At 44.9% G+C, this 18723-nt stretch overlaps 1 protein-coding gene across 1 annotated transcript in view; it reads left to right on the top strand.

Moving 5' to 3' along the window:
• LOC310824249 (Friend leukemia integration 1 transcription factor-like) overlaps positions 1–15649 on the top strand; it is a gene marked incomplete at both ends in the record, with an annotated part of 60025 nt that extends 44376 nt beyond the window's left edge. Inside the window, 4 exons of the mRNA XM_083697087.1 lie at positions 14394–14453; positions 14685–14744; positions 14885–14932; positions 15120–15649. Of these exons, the coding sequence (XP_083553213.1) occupies positions 14394–14453; positions 14685–14744; positions 14885–14932; positions 15120–15649 (698 nt within the window). The remainder of the gene's footprint in view (positions 1–14393; positions 14454–14684; positions 14745–14884; positions 14933–15119) is intronic.
• Between the last annotated feature and the right edge of the window lie 3074 nt (positions 15650–18723).

Here is an 18723-nt window from a genome sequence, read left to right as displayed (position 1 = left end):
TTATGCCAAAGAGTTCAATTTTGGTCTCATCTGACCACATTACCTTCTCCCAAGCCTTCTCTGAATCATTTAAGTGTTCATTGGCAAACTTCAGATGGGCCTGTACATGTGCCTTCTTGAGCAGGGGGACCTTGCGGGCACTGCAGGATTTCAATCCGTTACGGTGTAGTGTGTTACCAATGGTTTTCTTGGTGACTGTGGTCCCAGCTGCCTTAATATCATTACCAAGCTCCTCCCGTGTAGTTCTGGGCTGATCCCTCACCCTTCTCATGATCATCCTTACCCCACGAGGCGAGATCTTGCATGGATCTCCAGACCGAGGGGGATTGATGGTTATTTTGTATTTCTTCCATTTTCTAATAATTGCACCAACAGTTGTCTCCTTCTCACCAAGCTTCTTGCTGATGGTCTTGTAGCCCATTCCAGCCTTGCGCAGGTCTAAAACTCTTACCCTGATGTCCTTTGAATGTTCTTTGGTCTTGCCCATGGTGGTGGAGAGGTTGGAATGGAAGAGATTGATTCTATTGACAGGTGTCTTTTATACCCATAACAAGCAGAGATTAGGAGTACTTTCTTAAAGTGACAGGACTAATCTGTGTGCCTCATGGGCATATAACCGGTCTGTATGAGCCAGAATTCTTGCTGGTTTGTAGGGGATCAAATACTTATTTCCTTCGATCAAATGCAAATCAATTTATAACTTTATATAATGTGTTTTTTCTGGACTTCTTTGTTGATATTCTGTCTCTATTTGTTAAAATAAAAGTACCATAAAAATTATAGACCGCTCATTTCTTTGTAATCAGACAAACTAACAAAATCAGCAGGGGATCAAATAATTATTTCCCCCACTGTATATACAGTGGATGACCGAATGCTCACCATAATTAATAAAAAAAAAAAAAAAGAAACTCACCCACAGGTCAGGAATACTCTCCAGGTGGTAGGCATGCATGTGTCAGAAACTACCATCCACAGAGTACGAACTACAGAGGCTTCACTGCAAGGTGCAAACCACTAGTTCTCAAAAAGGATGGTCAGGTTACAATTCGCTAAAAGTAAGCCTGCAGAGCGTTAACAATTGATGATGCGGTGGACCCAAGTGCGGAGGAATACTCAGAGAACTAGCGTAAAGTTAATCACAAGAAGTTTAATAAAGTAATTTTATAAAGTAATCATAAACAAACACTGGGGAAAAAGGGGTAAAATAAAAGTGGAGAAGCCAAGCTCTGTAAACAAAGGTACGCACTTAACAAGTGGAAAACGGTAAACTAAAGGAATATCAAACATGAAGTAGGGCAACGGGGTAAACAACTGGGTACACAAAAACCAACTGGCAGACAGGGTACTCACACACAGACAGGGAGAATCTCTGACAAAGACATGGGGAACACACAGGCTAGATATAGGGGACAGGGGACAGAACACACAGGTGAAACAAATCTGGGTAGATTGGGAGGCCACTGGCCCCGTACCGCCAGAGGAGGGCGCCAGAGTCACCAGACAGCAACCTCAGGCGTGACAGCAGAGGTCTGGAAAAAGGTCTTATATTATTATGTATCAAAGTGATTGAAAGAGGAAAGTTTGGAGAAAAAAGGATCTGCCCAAGATTAACAGCATACCACCTCATCTATGAAACATTTGGGCATGTAAAGCTGCCACTAGAATTGGCAAACTTGTCTTAATTGATGATGTAACTGCTTATGGCAGCAGCAGAATGTATTCTGAAGTGTACAGAAACCCATTGTCCACTTGAGTACAAGCAAATACCTCCAAATTCATTGGATGGTGCTTCATCATACATTAAGACAATGACCCCAAACATACTGCCATAGCAACTAGGGAGTTTTTCAGGGCCAAAAAGTGGAAAGTAAGTATTTTTCCAATTGAACATGCATTTCATTTCATGCATTTCATTTCATGCATTCTCATTGGTGATGATAAGATTTTAGGCAAAAAGACCTCAAAACAAGCAACAACTGAAGATGACTGCAGTACAGGCCTGGCAGAGCATCAGCAGAGAAGATACCCAGCATCACCACAAGGTGATGAAAACATCCATGTTTGAACCAGGGGCTGTGTTGCATATCACATGTTTAAACAAGCAATTCTGGTGACTTTTGACATCGTGATTAGTGTGAGTGAAAGGCCACACTATAGGCAACACTATAGGCAAAAGGCCTATAAACAGCTCTGATAAGTGTTGCATATATTTGTCAGTATGCCACTCCCAAGTCATCCAATCATGCGTTGCAATCTACAGTAGCAAGCGCCTACTGTATGTCACCACGCCCCACCTCGCATTTTGGCTATTTGTCTCAACCCCCCCCCCCACCACCACCATCACCACCACCACCACAGCGCACTCACAAAGCAAAGAGCATTTAACACTTTGACACTAACATTAACAATTAATACTTGGGGGAAGGTACGTACTGTAGGAAGTCTATTTCGCGAGAAGGAATAATACAACAAGCAAAGTAATGCAGTATGTGGCTGCTATGAAAGTTAACTGTGTGTGAGGGTGATTCGAGCTGGGCGCGAGTCGGCTTTAATAATGTAACAGAATGATTACAGAATTAAGTTAGGAATTTGAGGGATTGTTTGAAGGGGGAGAGCGTGCTGGATAAATTGTCACGCCTTTGTTTGTTAATCGGAAACGATCTCTCCCCCATGGCACCGCAAAACTATGGAACGTTACTTCTGCCAAAATTCATAGATGAAATGACCACAACGATTCTTGAATGTTGAACCCAGCAAATAACAAATGGTCATATTGACATATAAAACAACCACAACGCATCTTGAATGTTGAAATCGCCACGCATCAAATAACAAATGACCAAGTCAAATCTTGAAAAAACACATCAATAAAAAATGACCTACTTGAGTATTGTAAACACATACCTAAGTTACAAATAAATAACTTTAATATTGAAAACACAAAGTAAGCTCCTCGTTTTTTTTTTTGCACACACTTTTAAGTTAACAATAGAGACAGCATTAAGTGATGGCATAAATGCCTATAGTAAATGTATGATGTTATGCAAAACAGGTGGTTCATTGAACGTGTATGAGCTAGAGTCAGTTCTCATATTTCCTTATCCATCTCTGTCTTAAGTGTCTTCTAAGGAGAAACCTTGCACAGCCAGAATTTACACTGACATTTGTCAGACCCACCCAAGCCTCTATTACTGTCTTAAAACAAGGTGCATATGCTGTACATGTGGAATGTGATGTCACCACCACATTGCCTTGCTCACAGGACATGGGCCTATCTAGGCGGGAAAGAAGGAAATATGATGCTGATAATAGTTTAGCTTCAGTTAGCGTAGAGGGGAGGGCAGGTCTCAATGAGTGGGTTGGGATAATTTAATATGATATGAAGATGTCCATTGTTCTTGCCAATCAGGATTTCATTACGAATGTTGGAATATTTAATCATTTTTGACAAATAAAATGTCCATACTGAGGCAACAAATGTACCCACGAGCTGAAATATCTATGATCTAAGCACTCAACAAGCCTACAGTGGCCTGCCAAATTCAACCTGCTGCGCGTCTCCAAATGCTGTACGGTTTAATGAATCAGACTTTTCTCATGTTTTTTTATCATTTGCATCAGCTAAATAAATAGGCAATTCCCCTTTATCCCCCAGTCATAACCATAATTACCTGCCACTTTAGTCCTACAGTTGCCTACATGCATTTATTTATATAATTTCATACCTTTTTGTTTCCTCTCTGTAAACGTTGTCATGACTGTATGTTTATTATTACAGTAGCCTATTGTAGGCCTACTTAGGGTCGCTGGCAATAGTGGATTTATATATTCAACGTAAAAAGAAATTGTGGGATCATTGTGTAGCGCATTGTTTGAACCTGTTGCACACGATGCACACGGTTCCAATGATCAGTGTGGGAGATCAAGCAGTGTGCTAGTATTCTAGTTTATATTATGTCCCCCTCCCAATATTACCATAGATTGAATAAGTGAAATTTTACAACTTTCAGAATGATTCTACCAACCATCTTTTTAGTTTGTGCGTAAAGGCTCTCCTATGAAGCATGTGTGCATATTTTCCTTTAATCTACAGTATACAATGTTTAAGATATTCTCCTATTTGATTGTATACCCAATCAAAGACATGCACATTTCCATGATTTAATAATTGGCACAGAGAGCTGAGGCGTATGCAACATTGGTCATTCTATGTTTTAGGTTTACAGAACTTAGTAATGCGAGAATATACACTAGGCCTACTTCCACATATTTATAGAGGATGTACTGGCTGTATGAGGGGGAGACTTGATCCCCGACAGACGACATCTACTGCCTGTTATGATCAAATAAGTGTCTATTTTCATGAGTAATTATTTAACGTGGAACGTCATACGTGTTTGAGCTGTAGAACACCCCTGGGCACGTCCTCCGAAAACTCCCATTTACTGCCCTGCCTATATTACAAAGTTTGTGTTGGTCGGGGCAGACAGACTTTGTGGTGACACCAAATGACCAAAACGGTCTTTGCACATGGTTTTAATGTTGCGCAGTGCTCTTTAGCGGAAGCAAATTGGGGCCTGAAGTGTCTTTCGTTGCTTCTCAAAACACAAAATCAACCTTACCATTGGTCGAGAACCCTTCGAACCAGTGTTTACCACCCGGCCACTGATGGCCTTTGTGAGAGGTTCAATCGGACCTTGAAATCAATGATCCGGAAGTTTGTACACGAGGATAGTCGGAATTAGCATAAATGGCTAGATCCCCTGCTGTTTGCGGTACGGGAAGTCCCCCAAGCTTCCACCGGGTTTTCCCCGTTTGAATTACTCTACGGGCGTAAGCCCCGGGGTGTCCTAGACCTTCTTAAAGAAAATTGGGAGGAAGGGTCTAGCGTAAAAGTGAGATTCAATACGTCCTGGACTTGCGCACAAAGCTCCACGCCCTAGGGGTTATTTCACGCGAGCATTTGCAGCAAGCCCAGGAGCGTCAAAAGCGCCTATACGACAGGGGAACTAACCTGCAAGAATTTACACCGGGAGACAAGGTGCTCGTACTGTTACCCACCTCCAGCACGAAATTACTCGCGAAGTGGCAAGGGCCGTTTGTGGTCACACGTCTCATGGGGGACGTGGATTATGAGGTAGTACGCTCGGACCGGGGGGATAGCTTGCAGGTGTATCACGTAAATCTCCTAAAAAAATGGAACGACGTGGTCACTGTTGCTCTGGCTACAATAATTCCAGAGAGACATGAGTTCGGACCGGAAGTCCCAAAATCACAAGTTAGCACTCCGGTCGGTATTGATAACCATCTCTCTGCTAGCCAGGCCACGGATGTTGCAGATTTGCAAGCTAAGTTCGCCGACGTGTTCTCTCCCCTGCCCGGTCGGACTACGCTTATCGACCACCATATAGAAACGCAGCCGGGTTTAACGGTGCGCACGCGTCCCTATAGGTTACCGGTACACAAATGAGATAGTGTGCAGGGAATTGGAAGCCATGCTGGAGCTGGGTGTGGTCGAGGAGTCCCGCAGTGACTGGTGTAGCCCCATCGTGCTTGTCAACAAGCCGGATGAGGCTATACGGTTCTGTGTGGATTATAGAAGGGTTAATGCGGTCTCCAAATTCGATGCCTACCCGATGCCCCGGGTTGACGAGCTCTTGGACCGGCTTGGCACGGCCACATTTTTCACGACGTTGGATTGCACGAAGGGATACTGGCAGATCGCCGGTATCCCGGGAGAAGACTGCATTCTCCACTCCGCTCGGGCTATACCAGTTCACGGTGCTCCCTTTCGGGTTGTTCGGAGCCCCAGCCACTTTTCAGCGCCTCATGGACAGCATTCTGCGGCCGCACTCTGCCTATGCTGCGGCCTACCTGGATGACATTGTCATTCACAGTGACACCTGGGCGCAGCATGTGCAGAGGTTGGCGGCTGTTCTGCGGTCCCTGAGGCAGGCGGGGCTGACGGCCAACCCGAAGAAGTGCGTGATCGGGCGGAGGGATCTGGGGTACCACTTGGGTCGAAGGGAGGTGCGGCCGCAGATTGAAAAGACTTCGGCCATCGCCGCCTCTCCGCGGCCCAAGACTAAGAAGGAGGTGATGGCCTTCCTGGGGCTGGCTGGCTATTTCCGGCAGTTCGTGCCGGGATTTTCAGAGCTGGCCAGTCCCTTGACGGACCTCACCCGGAAGGGTGCCCCCGATCCGGTCCAATGGTCGGGCCAGTGCCAGGGGTCGTTCGAGGCCCTTAAGGGCGCTTTTCGCGGAGAAACGGTCCTGTATGCGCCTGATTTTAACCTCCCTTTCTCCCTACTGACGGACGCGTCGGATAGAGGCCTGGGAGCAGTGCTGACCCAGCAGGTGGAGGGGGCTGACCGGCCGGTGCTGTACCTGGGCCGCAAACTGTCGGAGAGGGAGGGCCGGTACAGCACGGTGGAGAAGGAGTGCCTGGCCATCAAGTGGGCGGTCGGCGCCCTCCGTTACTACCTGCTGGGTCGCGCTTTTACCCTCTACTCTGACCATGCTCCCCTCCAGTGGCTCCACCGCATGAAGGATGTGAACGCGAGGATCACCCGGTGGTATCTCGCGTTGCAGCCCTTCAACTTTTCGGTCGTGCACAGACCAGGGGTGCAGATGGTCGTGGCAGACTTCCTCTCCTGTGCAGGGGGGGGGGAGTAGGCTGTCGGCTGTCGTATCCCCGGCCTGTGTCGGGCGGTGGGGGTATGTGGGGGGACATGCAGCGTTCGGGCCTGTAGAGGGTGCTACAGGACCGTGGCCAGGATGCGGGAGCGAGGCTTTGTCGCACACCTGTTGCGAATGAAGCCACGTTACCAAATGGCGTAAGATGTGTGTGCCTCTGCTTTTCAGTAGGAGAGTGGCGATGAAGAACGAAGGTGCTGAAGACACGAGGGCTGGAAAGTCGCGGAGCAGAAAGCATATTACTAACTTAAGACTGAACAATAAACGGGTTGATTCCCAGACCACTACCTCTGTGTCCGGACCATTGCTACACAACCACAGCCAAAACATAAAAGCCTCTTGCTTTAAGAAATGCCAGGATCGTGCTTGTTTGATCTTTTCTCGCCAGATGTTCAAAGTCATATTGCCTTTAGAAAACAATCAAATACCATAGGCTCTCTCAGGGTATTGTAAGCACCAGTATTCAGCAGGATACCTCCAAATCTTTTCCAGACTGTCTGATGTAAATGCAATGTTATGAATAAAAGTGAGCTTATAAAACATGGAATGCAGCAGCTATGAAATTGAGTGAGTGCTGAGCTAAAGGGCACTGGTAGACAGTACTTTCATCGATTCAGTGATTTACCACATGGGCTCTCAGTGGTCACAGAGAGGGAAGGTTTGGAGATTGATGGGCCATTCTTTGTTTCATATTTTATCTTTCCCTCCATGTCCTCACAAGTGGATAGGATCCAGACATACATACAGTACTGTATGATGGTGCACCGGATCCAGTTAAGCTTGGCAGCTTTGTCAGTGCCTCTCCCTCTTTGGCTCTTTTCTTATACAAAAGCATTGCGCTGCCTTGAGTCTCTCTCTTTGGCTGAGATTGTGGGTTAAAAACGGTCCATGACTCGACTGTCACTGGTGCTCAGCCTTTGTTTTGACTAGCTGGTCTGCAGTCAAGTCTCCCAGGAGACTGGAGTGTGCACCATACCCCAGCCCAGAGTGGAAACTGGCTCAACTTAGAGTAGGCCTGGGGAAAAAAAGGTAAAGGGGCTAAGTGCTTTTCCGTTTGCTGTGTCTGTGTTAGCTTTGCATTGCTGTGCTGTGCTCCTGACCTGGTGTGCTCATCTGGATTCTCCTCGCTCCCAGTCTGTATGCCCCTCTCATGGCTGGTGCCCGTTGGCCTGCTCCAGATTGGACCTGACAGGCTCCACTGAGCCCCAGCCGCCCGCTTGTTACTCCTCGTTCTCTCTATCTCTCTTTCCCCTCCCCTCTGCTCCCTCCATCCAGCCCCGGCCCAGAGGAGAGGAAAGAGAGCCCCTCTCTTTGTTTAGCCCTTCCAGGTTCAGAAATATTGAGGCAATTCAGGGGTTAAGAGTTGAAAGTTAGAAATTAGTGAGAAGATCAAGAGAACCCTTTAATGTAGGGGAGTGTTTCTGATGGAGTGTTTCTTATAAAGTCACATCAGGGAAAGGAAATAAGGAAAAAATAATCATCCTGTAAAAGTATTCCGAGATGTGGTTGAAGTTTAAATGTTTTCATATTTTCAGTACAGGATTATGAATTATGTAAGACATGTAATGGCATAGTGTTCTAGAAAACGATTGTTTTGACAAAGCTATGAGTCAGGTTTTAATAAAGCCGAAGTGTGTTGATTTATTTGATGATTTAAACAGGAAAGCAACATATGTTCTCCAGAAGGGGGCAGTGTTGGACATTGTTTAGAAAGGCGTTGGCATGGAACTCAACCAGTTGTCGATTCTGAGGTCATTGATGAGTCAAGATGGGAAATAAAGAGAGTCTGCGTGACAACAGTGAAATCTGTCTTGTTCTTGTCACCTTCACTGTATGGGTTACTTTGCACATACACTCACATGCACGCATGAACGCATGCACGCACACGTGCACACACACACACACACACACACAGTGACAAGTCACACCAATGATCATCAATGATCATGTGGATAAGAACAAAAGGTTGTGGACATTTATGTGACATTTTGATTACTTGGTGGCCTGATGGGGAAAAGATACATCCTGTTTCATAGTGGTTGATTTCAACTCCTAGCACTCCAGTTTCTCACACCACATTCAATCAGTTTTGAACTTCACAAACAGGGGGCAATACTACCCAACCTGATTGCAGTTTTGGCTGTTTGTTGAAATGTCATAAAAGGCCTGTCTTTATGCGTCTGTGGGTGTGTGTTAGTCCCTCTGTTTGTAGTCAGTATGTTGTAATCTGGTCAAGAAACTGTTATTTTATTGAAAACATCTTGGTTCCTCTACTTTTGAGAAATCATTGCATCTCAGATAAAGCCACATACTGTACAGCTCCCTCCATAAGTATTTTTAAAGAGGAAGTGTACAAAATCCCCACTCACTTCCCGAATAACTGGCTTGTGTCATCGCGCTGCTTCAACTGTCCCTGCCCAGAACGCACTCATGCAACCACGCCACACCTCACGCGTAACGCAAACACCTGATGACAATCAGCTAATTAGAACCGCAATATAACCTACCTGGCTGCGAGGTGCCATCGTTTGCATCCAGATCGTTTGCCCGAGATCCCGACACGTCGCCTATCTCCTGGCCTGCGAAATTATCCTGTGTGCGTCTTTGAAACGTGAGTGTGGTTTCCCTCTCCTCCTGCCTTTGATCTTGGCTGTAGTGATGGGCAAATGAAGCTTTTGTGAAGCACTGAACCACTTGAGCCAATTGTTTCGAAAATGGGTTCATTACTCGAAGCTTCAGTTACAGTGACCTCTCCTGGCGAAGTGCAAGGCTATAGTCAAATTAGGCAGGCTAGTTGGTGGACAGGAGGCTTTTAATTACACGCACGCACGCACGCACGAACACACACACACACCTCAATGAGCAGTGTTGGAGAAACTACTTTACTTTTGTAGAAAAGATCTTTTGTTCTGAAGCATCTTTGCTTTGATCACCCTTGGATTTAAAGTATTGTAACGACCCTGTGTAAGGCCCGTTAGCAATTCCGCCAAGGGAGTTACCTCTCTTGGTGTTGTGGCTAGCGCGGCCGGTTTGTAAGCGAAAGATTGCGAGTTCGATACCCGCTTAAGACAAGCTGCTCTACCCCGCCGTTCGCTACAGTATCTTTGCTTTGATGAAATTCTTTGATGCACACACACACTAAGACTGAATATCATGTTCTATTTACAAATAAAGATTGATGAATGTGTGTATTGTGTTATTGAGGAGAGAGTGCTGGGGAAAATATGGCATAGGTTGGGTGTGTTTGTGTAACTATGGCAGGGGGTGATTATGTGGGATGGGGAACACTCAAAGATTACAAGAAGAACACTCAGAGAATACAAACGCAATACCAACAACACACCTACTACGACAATCCACAAATTGTGCATTGTTTAGAGCGGTTATAAAGTGTTGAGGCACTCAAATTCAAAACTGTCGCAACCTATCACCTGTCAGAATCGAGACGAGGCAGTGCCAGTGAATCACCTGATTGGACCGCGAACCAGTCAGGTGATTCATTCAGGCAACGAAGCAGTTGCTGCTTCGGACGTCATATGTCACGTGATTTTTTTCGCACCAAAGCAAGCTTTGAAGCAGTGCTTCGATAAAATTGTTGGTCAGTGTTTGAAGCACGTATCGAAGCTTCAGTGTCAAACTGCCATCACTACCTGTCACAGTATTTATTTGGTGATGTGCCTAAGAACTGGCTTCAGTGATGAGAGTGTGACTCGGGTTTCTGAGGCCAGGGCATCTGTCAAGGTGTTGAGGGGGCCCATGACCTGATTGATATCCTCTATAATGGCAGAGGCTGTGTCATTGGGCATTAGATACCACATGGTCCTGTCTGCCGCCTGCACCGCACAGATCGCTTGTTGTTTCTCGAGGAACCTGGAGATCATTTCAAATGTTGACCCCCATCTTGTTGACACATCATGGATCATGGAGTGGGCAGGGAGCTCCAGTTCTGCCTTCTTCTTCTTCAGTTCCTGCTGCTTCTTCCAACTGCATGAGAATAAAATAAAATAAAAAATTCACCAGTGTACGGCATGCCCAGATGGCAGAGTCAACCCTGTCTATTTTTAGGACCTTGGAGATGGCCAGGTTCAAGTTGTGTCCAAAGCAGCTGATCCACACACATGGAAACTCTGCAAAGGCCTTCTTCAAATTCGAAGCATTGTCAGTTGTGATTACAGACAGACTTTCCTTGCTGTATTCTGTTCCTGAAGCTATTCACAAAGACCTCAGCAATGTTTTCTGCAGTATGGTCTTCTGGAAAGTTCAGGGTCTCGAGGTAGTGGGCTTGAAGTTGCCATTCAGGGGAAATGTAGTGCACCGTTAAGCTGATGTATGGTTCCCCACCAGCAGACCTGCCAGTCCAAAGGTCTGTGGTTTCAGAAAACCACTGGGCTTGAGCTACTTTACTTTGAACACTAGTTCACACATTGTACATCTTTGGGACACTTTTTGCAGCAAAGTAGTTTCTTGATGGCACTTTGTATTGTGGGATTGCTTTGTTCATCAAGTAGAGAAATCCAGGCTTTTCCACTACTTGGCAGCATTATATCTTTGGCAGTGCAGTATGACATAACGTGATTCATTTGTTGTGCTTGTCTTGAGGGGGGGGGGGTGTCGTGCTCATCTCAGAGGATTTCACTATGGTCCGTTGCCCTGAACCATTGCTGGCTGTCGCTGAACTTGCTGACCACGATTTGCTAATCGCTAATTAAGTAAAGAGAGAGCGAAAGAGAGACAGGTGTGCGCATGTGTCTTACAGGTCTGTGTGTCTGTAATTTTCATGAATTTATTAGCCACTTGCCATGTAGAAGCTCTTAAAAGAAGAGAGAAAAACTATCAATGGTAACTTTCATTTGTAGACTACATAAGGGTGGATAAATGGAACATTCTATCCCACTCATTCCAGCGTAGACTGACCCTCCTACTCCAACTGTAACCAACAAGCTACAAAATGAATTGTAAAGGTGAATCCAATGTCACTGGGCTAGCAAGACCAAAACATTAGCCAACTTGCTAGCTAGCTAGCTTACATTAACTCACCTTGAATTCCTCAGAGGTGCGGATGATGCTCACACGTGGCACTGTAAGTTTGACGTGTTCCCTCCGTTGGCAGAGACCTTTCTCCGGCACGTCTTGCAAGTCGGATTTCCATTGACCAGGACTCCATTGGAATTTTTAGGATAGCCAAAGTAGTCCCACACTTTGGATTCTAGCTGTTTTTTTCAGTGGATATAGCCTTACTGCTTCCCCTCCCTCTGCCACTGTTGCTAACTTTACCTCAGTACAGACTCAGTAACGGGCTTCTCAAGCGTGACGCTGATGGCATACGTGCAGCTGTTTGTTTTCACAATGGAATGCTGGTAATGGTAGTTTTAGAAGTACATTAAGCAGTAACATTGGTGAACTGGTAAATCTTTTCAGTATGAAAACCGTAGCGTTTGACACCGTGGTTTACCATAGAACTGGTGCATCCCTACTTGACCTGGTTAGTGAGTTGTGTTCCATCACGTCATTTGTGGAGGCATAAGAGAGCTATCAATGTCTAGTATTGATTCTAGGCTATGTGTTTGCCTTTGGAGTCTGCTATTGGTGTCTGTCAACATGAAGACCAAAGAGACGTCAATGAAAGTCAAGGAAGCCATTATGAGGCTGGAATATCAGAAAAATCATTCAGAAACTCAGTCAAAACCTTAGACTTACCAAAATCAACTGTTTGTAACATCATTACACATCATTGAGCTCAGCAATCGCAAACAGGCTTGTAGGCCAAGGAAGACTTCTACAGTGGATGACCGAAGAATGCTCACCATAATTAAGAAAAACCCCAAAACAACTGTACACATCAGGATTACAGTTTGCTAAAAAGTACCTAAAAAGCCTGCAGAGGTCAGGAAAATGGTCCTGTGGACAGATACGATGAATATTATCATGTACCAGAGCGTTTGCAAGAGGAAAGTTTGAAGAAAAAAAGATTTACAGCACATAACCTCATCCGTGAAACATGGTGGTGTATTTAGTGAAGGAATTGGGGGAAACAGGAAGGCAGCCTAGACTGGGCACGCAGGTAGGCAGGGCAGGCAGGCAGGGCAGGATAGCGGGTAGTCCAGGCAGGGGTCGATACACGGGTAGGTAGTTCTAAGAAGTCCAGAAAACACTCGTAGATCCGAAACCAGACTAGACGTATAGGTCGGAAGTACTATGGCGAACTGGCAAAGAGTGGACGGAAAACCGGGGTATAAAACACAGATGGGTGATGAGTAGACGAGCCGCAGGTGTGTAGACTGGCAGGTGGAGATGATGACGTGAATGAGCCGGCAGGAGCCTGGAGCCATGCCCACACACGGAACACACAGACTGGGGAGAGGGAGAGGGACTGACACAGGCTAGGTGGAAGTGGAGGACGTGACAGGTGGAGGGACTGCTATGGTTTGGGCATGTATAGCTGACACAAGAACTGGCTAACTTGTCTTAATGGATGATGTTACCACTGACAGCAGCAACAGAATGTATTCTGAAGTGTACAGAAACATCTTGTCTGCTCGAATAGAAGAAAATGCCTCTAAATTTATTGGATGTGGGTTCATCATACAATGCCCCCAAACATACTGCCAAGTCAATCTTCAGATTTCAATCCAATTGAACATTGTAACAATGTCCGTGACACACAGAGGCAGACGCAGCGTGTTGGTGAGGGAATGTCCCGTTTATTAACACAATCGTTATCTCGATTTGACTTTCCAGTCTTTCAAAAACAGTCGGCGACTTTCCAGTCGCCCTCCTTCCTCTCTCCCGAAAGCAGAGGCACACACATCTTAAAACCTTTCGTTAGCGAGGCTTCATTCGCAACACCTGCGCAATCAGCCTCGCCTCCGAACCCTGGCCACGGTCCTGTAGCTCCCTCTACAGGCCGAACGCTGCATGTCCCCCCCACAAACATGCTTGTCATTTCCTGATGATAAGATTTTAGGCAAAAAGACCTCAAAACAAACAACTGAAGATGGCTACAGTACAGGCCTGGCAGAGCATCACCAGAGAATATACCCAGTGTCTGGTGGGGTTCAGTGGGTCGCAGACTTCAGGCAGTTAATGCATGCAAAGGATTGTCGAACCAAATACTAAACATGAATACTTTATTTAGACATTATATGATTTTTTTCCAAAAATACTTTTGGAGCCCTGAAATAGATGTTTAAAAAATACTTTCTAAATGGTGAACCGAATCTGAAACCCCCCCATTGAATTAGAGCTGAGAATCTCTGCTTTGACCCCATAGTAATTGTTTGATTTCAAATCCAAACTGTTGGAGTTGTTGGTATAGAGCCTAAAGAAGAAAAAAAAATGCTTCTTCTTTCCAATACTTATGGAGGGCGCTGTATTCCTGGCCAGATATCCTGCAACGAGTTTCCTGGGCAGTACCTTTTTATAGCACTCTCTGGCACTGCTCTCTTCCCTTATGTACATGACAATCTTGTTGCTCACACCACATGCTGTTCCTGAGATAGAGTAGTAGGTGGGGAGTTAGTATGTACTGCCAATACAGCGCCACATCTCAAGCAGAGTCACGAAGTCTTTTCAATTGTGACCTTCAGTATAAGAGGTTGTACTGTATGAGGAGGCTCATCTTGACTCAAAAGAGTTTAAGCATTGAAACAGTAAAGTGTACCATGTTGATAAACCTCTCTTTCTCTTCCTCCTAGACCCCTCTTATAATGCTGTAAGGTGGACAGGATGGTCGAACAACATGCACAGTGGCAAAGGTGAGCACCCCCTCTGATTCACAGAGAGACCTTCTTGGACCTAAACTCAGTTGTCAGCCCTGAAAACGGGGTGCTTTAAGTACTTAAAGTAGCCAATAGCTTCTGCCTTTTTGCTTTGAAACAGGCCTGACGTGCCATTAAGATGTGTACCATGGTTATGTGTACCGTGATTATGGCTGACCGGCAGATTTTTTTCTCATTTTTTTCCCCTCCTAACCTCTCCTTTTCCAGGCTCACCGGTGGTCACACAGAACGTGTCCAAGTCCACTGAGCAGCCCAGGCCTCAGCCAGGTAATGGATTTCTGACTGCTCATTCCTTCCATCCACCATACACTCCACACACAGACCACCATAGTGGGTCACAACCCTCACATAAGCATCAGTGTAATGCATGGTCATACAATCTTACCAACATTTTGCTCTCCCCATAGATCCTTACCAGATCCTGGGTCCCACCAGCAGCCGACTGGCCAACCCAGGTAATAATAAGAGCATCAGTGAGCTCTGGGAGTAGTCGTTGGCATATGTAATGTAACAGTCTTCAGTCTTCACTAGAGGACTTGTTATGGAGTTGTGAATAATTGAATGTTCGGTGTCTTGATGTGTTTGTATGAGATACATCAGCTGTGTATTTGACTGCTGTGGTTGTTTACTGTCCCTCCTCAGGTTCAGGGCAGATCCAGCTGTGGCAGTTCCTGCTGGAGCTCCTGTCTGACAGTGCCAACGCCGGCTGCATCACCTGGGAGGGCACCAATGGCGAATTCAAGATGACCGACCCGGATGAGGTGGCACGGTGCTGGGGCGAGCGCAAGAGCAAGCCAAACATGAACTATGACAAGCTGAGCCGCGCCCTGCGCTACTACTACGACAAGAACATAATGACTAAAGTGCACGGCAAGCGCTATGCATACAAGTTTGACTTCCACGGCATCGCCCAGGCCCTGCAGCCCCACCCCACTGAGACTTCCATGTACAAGTACCCCTCAGACCTGGCCTACATGCCCTCCTACCACGCCCACCAGCAGAAGGTCAACTTTGTGTCCCCACACCCCCCCTCGATGCCTGTCACCTCCTCTAACTTCTTTGGACCCACCACTCCATACTGGAGTTCTCCTACAGGGGGTATCTACCCCAACCCCAGCGTCCCCCACCACCCCAATTCACACATGCCCTCCCACGTGGGCAATTACTACTAAACCCCCACTGCCCCCCCACTCACCCAACCAAATTCACCAGCCCAGCCCTGACCTGCACCAAACCAACTAAAAAGAGAGGGGGGATTCTCCTCTACTGAAATTCTGCAGTTAAATGGCAAAATAAAGTATGCTGAGTAAAGGATTCCTTTTTTCTAAGGATAAAAAATTGGATGCTATGATCCAAATAATACTTGTTTACAAGATAAGCGGCTGTTTCAATGTTTTGTTAGATTTTTTATGTGTGTCTTTATGTGTGAGGTTTTTGTGCCTTTCTGTCCCCTGAAAGCTGCACCCATGGGCCAGTTAGAGTGCCCCCCAGAAATCCTTACACGGTTACCCACACAGGCACAGCCATAGGATAGGGAGGCTGTAGAGGCCCTCTCACTCCATACTCACTGTGTGCCTTATTAGACATGGGTTCATACTCTGTGGGTCTCCGTCCATACAGTTAAACTCATGCCTTCTTCCATAGTTCAGAGTTCTCTATTCTAGTCATGTCTATCTGTTCTCAGTCTGTCCGTCCACATTCCTTTATGTGTGTGGGGGGTCTTCTGGAACTGTGGGAGGAGGGGCTTCAAAGAGAAGGACTTCTCAGCACTGAATGAAATGTGGCAACTGGAATATGCCATTCACTTATCCTCCAAACTGGAAGAAGGAGAGTTGAAGACCAGAGTTGGAAGCGCTGTATGTTTTTCAGGGGGCCACACATCAGTTGGCTGTTGTTGTAAGCAATGCTGTTTGTCTTCAGCCATCCCATCCCAGACGGTTTGTTGGACCAAGTCAGTATTCATGTGAATGCCCTCTGGTCCATGGAACACTAAATGTGACTTTTTAGGAGAGCTCTCACAGTGGTCTCTCCCTCTTCTATCCAGGCCAGTCAGGACCAAGGGTCAACCCAGTGGAGTGACTTACCATAGCACTATGTCATGTCATGTCAACCCTCACCTAACAGCCTATGTGCATTTATACAGCACTGCCATATTAAAATACATCCAGTTTCAGTAGTTTAAAGAGACTTACTTAAACAGCTGAAACTAGACATTGGTCTGAGTACAAGAAGAAAACCAGTAAAGTAAGAAAGGATGAAAACATCCTCAGATTCACGAACGCTGTGCGTTTGTCAGACCTATTTTCTATTATTTTGTGAACATCGGTCAACTAGGCATTAAAGCAAATTACTGTAGAAATTATGCAGAGTTATTTTCATATGTGACACAGTATTAAAAAGACAAGAGAATTAATACGAGTTGACCTCGATCAAAAATGCAGACATTATAAAGTCTCTTACTGATATGTAGTATTTTCATCATTTTTAGCGTTTTGTATCTGTACATTTGGGCAATATCTTTTAACATGTTTTTTTTGTATTTCTGAAATTCTGTTTGTGATGTCCTCAGTGCCTTGCAGTGAACACAATATACAGTGCCTTCGGAAAGTATTCAGACCCCTTCACTTTTTCCATATTTTGTTGTGTTATAGACTCAATTTAAAATTGATTAAATTAAAAGAATTTGCCATCAATCCACACACAATACCCCAGAATGACAAAGCAAAAACACGTTTTGTGAAATTTCAGTAAATTAATTAAAATTGAAATACAGAAATACCTCATGTATGTAAGTATTCAGACCCTTTGCTATGGCACTCTTAAAATGAGCTAAAATGCAAAAATGTCATCAACAAATCACTCAATAAGTTGAATTGAGTCCAACTTAATACAAGAATAATAGTTCATGCAATTTTGGAATAAATATCTTTGTTTTTACAGGGACTCTGATTTGCATAGGAATCAATTACACACTGTGTAGATTAGACTTTATTAGGTACACCTTGCTAGTACCGGGTTGGACCCCCTTTTGCCTTCAGAACTGCCTTAATTCTTTGTGGCATAGATTCAACAAGGTGCTGGAAACATTCCTCAGAGATTTTGGTCCATATTGACATGATAGCATCACACAGTGGCTGCAGATTTGTCGGCTGCACATCCATGATGCGAATCTCCCGTTCCACCACATCCCAAAGGTGCTCTATTGGATTGAGATCTGGTGACTGTGGAGGCCATTGGAGTTCAGTGAACTCATTGTCAACCATTGAATTCTTCATTCCTGCAATGTACCTTTTGAAAAAGGGCTCTTGTATAGGAAAAGGACAAAATAAATGTTTTTACTTCTGAAACTACTATTATGTATGTCCATTGTACATTGTCCAATGTAATCATTGTTGCCTGGTTTGAACCCCAGTCTATTTAGCAATGTCATTGTTTAATCTTTACTTTGTCGAGGAAACATTCTCAAGAAAATAGAACACCTTCATTGTCATATACAATGTAAATCTGCAATTGTAAGGTGACTGCACATAATTAGTGGGCTTGCTTCAGCAAGTCCAACTATTGTTCTTCATATTTCTTCTTCTTCTTCTTCTTCTTCTTCTTCTTCTTCTTCTTCTTCTTCTTAGTAGTAGTAGTAGTAGTAGTAGTAATAGTAGGCTTGCTTCCGGAAATTAACCCATGCATCCATCCATCCAACCAACCAACCAACCCATCCCACTTTATTTCAACTACCCAGCAAATCTATGTATCTATCGTCCAAACCATCGTTAAACCTTTTGCACTACCAAAATAAGACTTTGCAAGCCCACAAAGTTTCTTCTAAAATTTATTTTTCTAGTTATTATTCGCTTTCTTCCAACTTTTTCCCACTGCAACTCAACTACAACTTTTAAGATGTTCACAATAATCCAACTTTACAGAGACGTCTAACTCAATATGCTATGACTTTTGATTTTGAGCCTTTTTTTAAACTTGAAAGTGCACTTTTTAACATGGAGGTCTCTGGAAATCATTGTTGGACCACTGCTGCTCTTACACCTTTCAAGCTATTCACACCAATCCAAATGTAAAATATGCCACAAACTCCAAATTATGAACCCTGATAAAATCTTTCTGAAACCTATTCAACTTTTTCAACTATCTATCTAACCTTTGTAACTCAAAAACCTGCATCCATTAACATGGTGGAATGTTATAGGCCAGTATTCTGTGAGCTCCATTGTTACTGCAACTGCCATGGAACTCT

This window comes from Argentina silus (genome assembly GCF_951799395.1).
Source record: "Argentina silus genome assembly, chromosome: Y".
Classification (NCBI taxonomy): Eukaryota; Metazoa; Chordata; class Actinopteri; order Argentiniformes; family Argentinidae; genus Argentina; species Argentina silus.
Note: the sequence above shows the minus strand (reverse complement) of the source record. Positions and strands in the feature narration are given on the sequence as shown.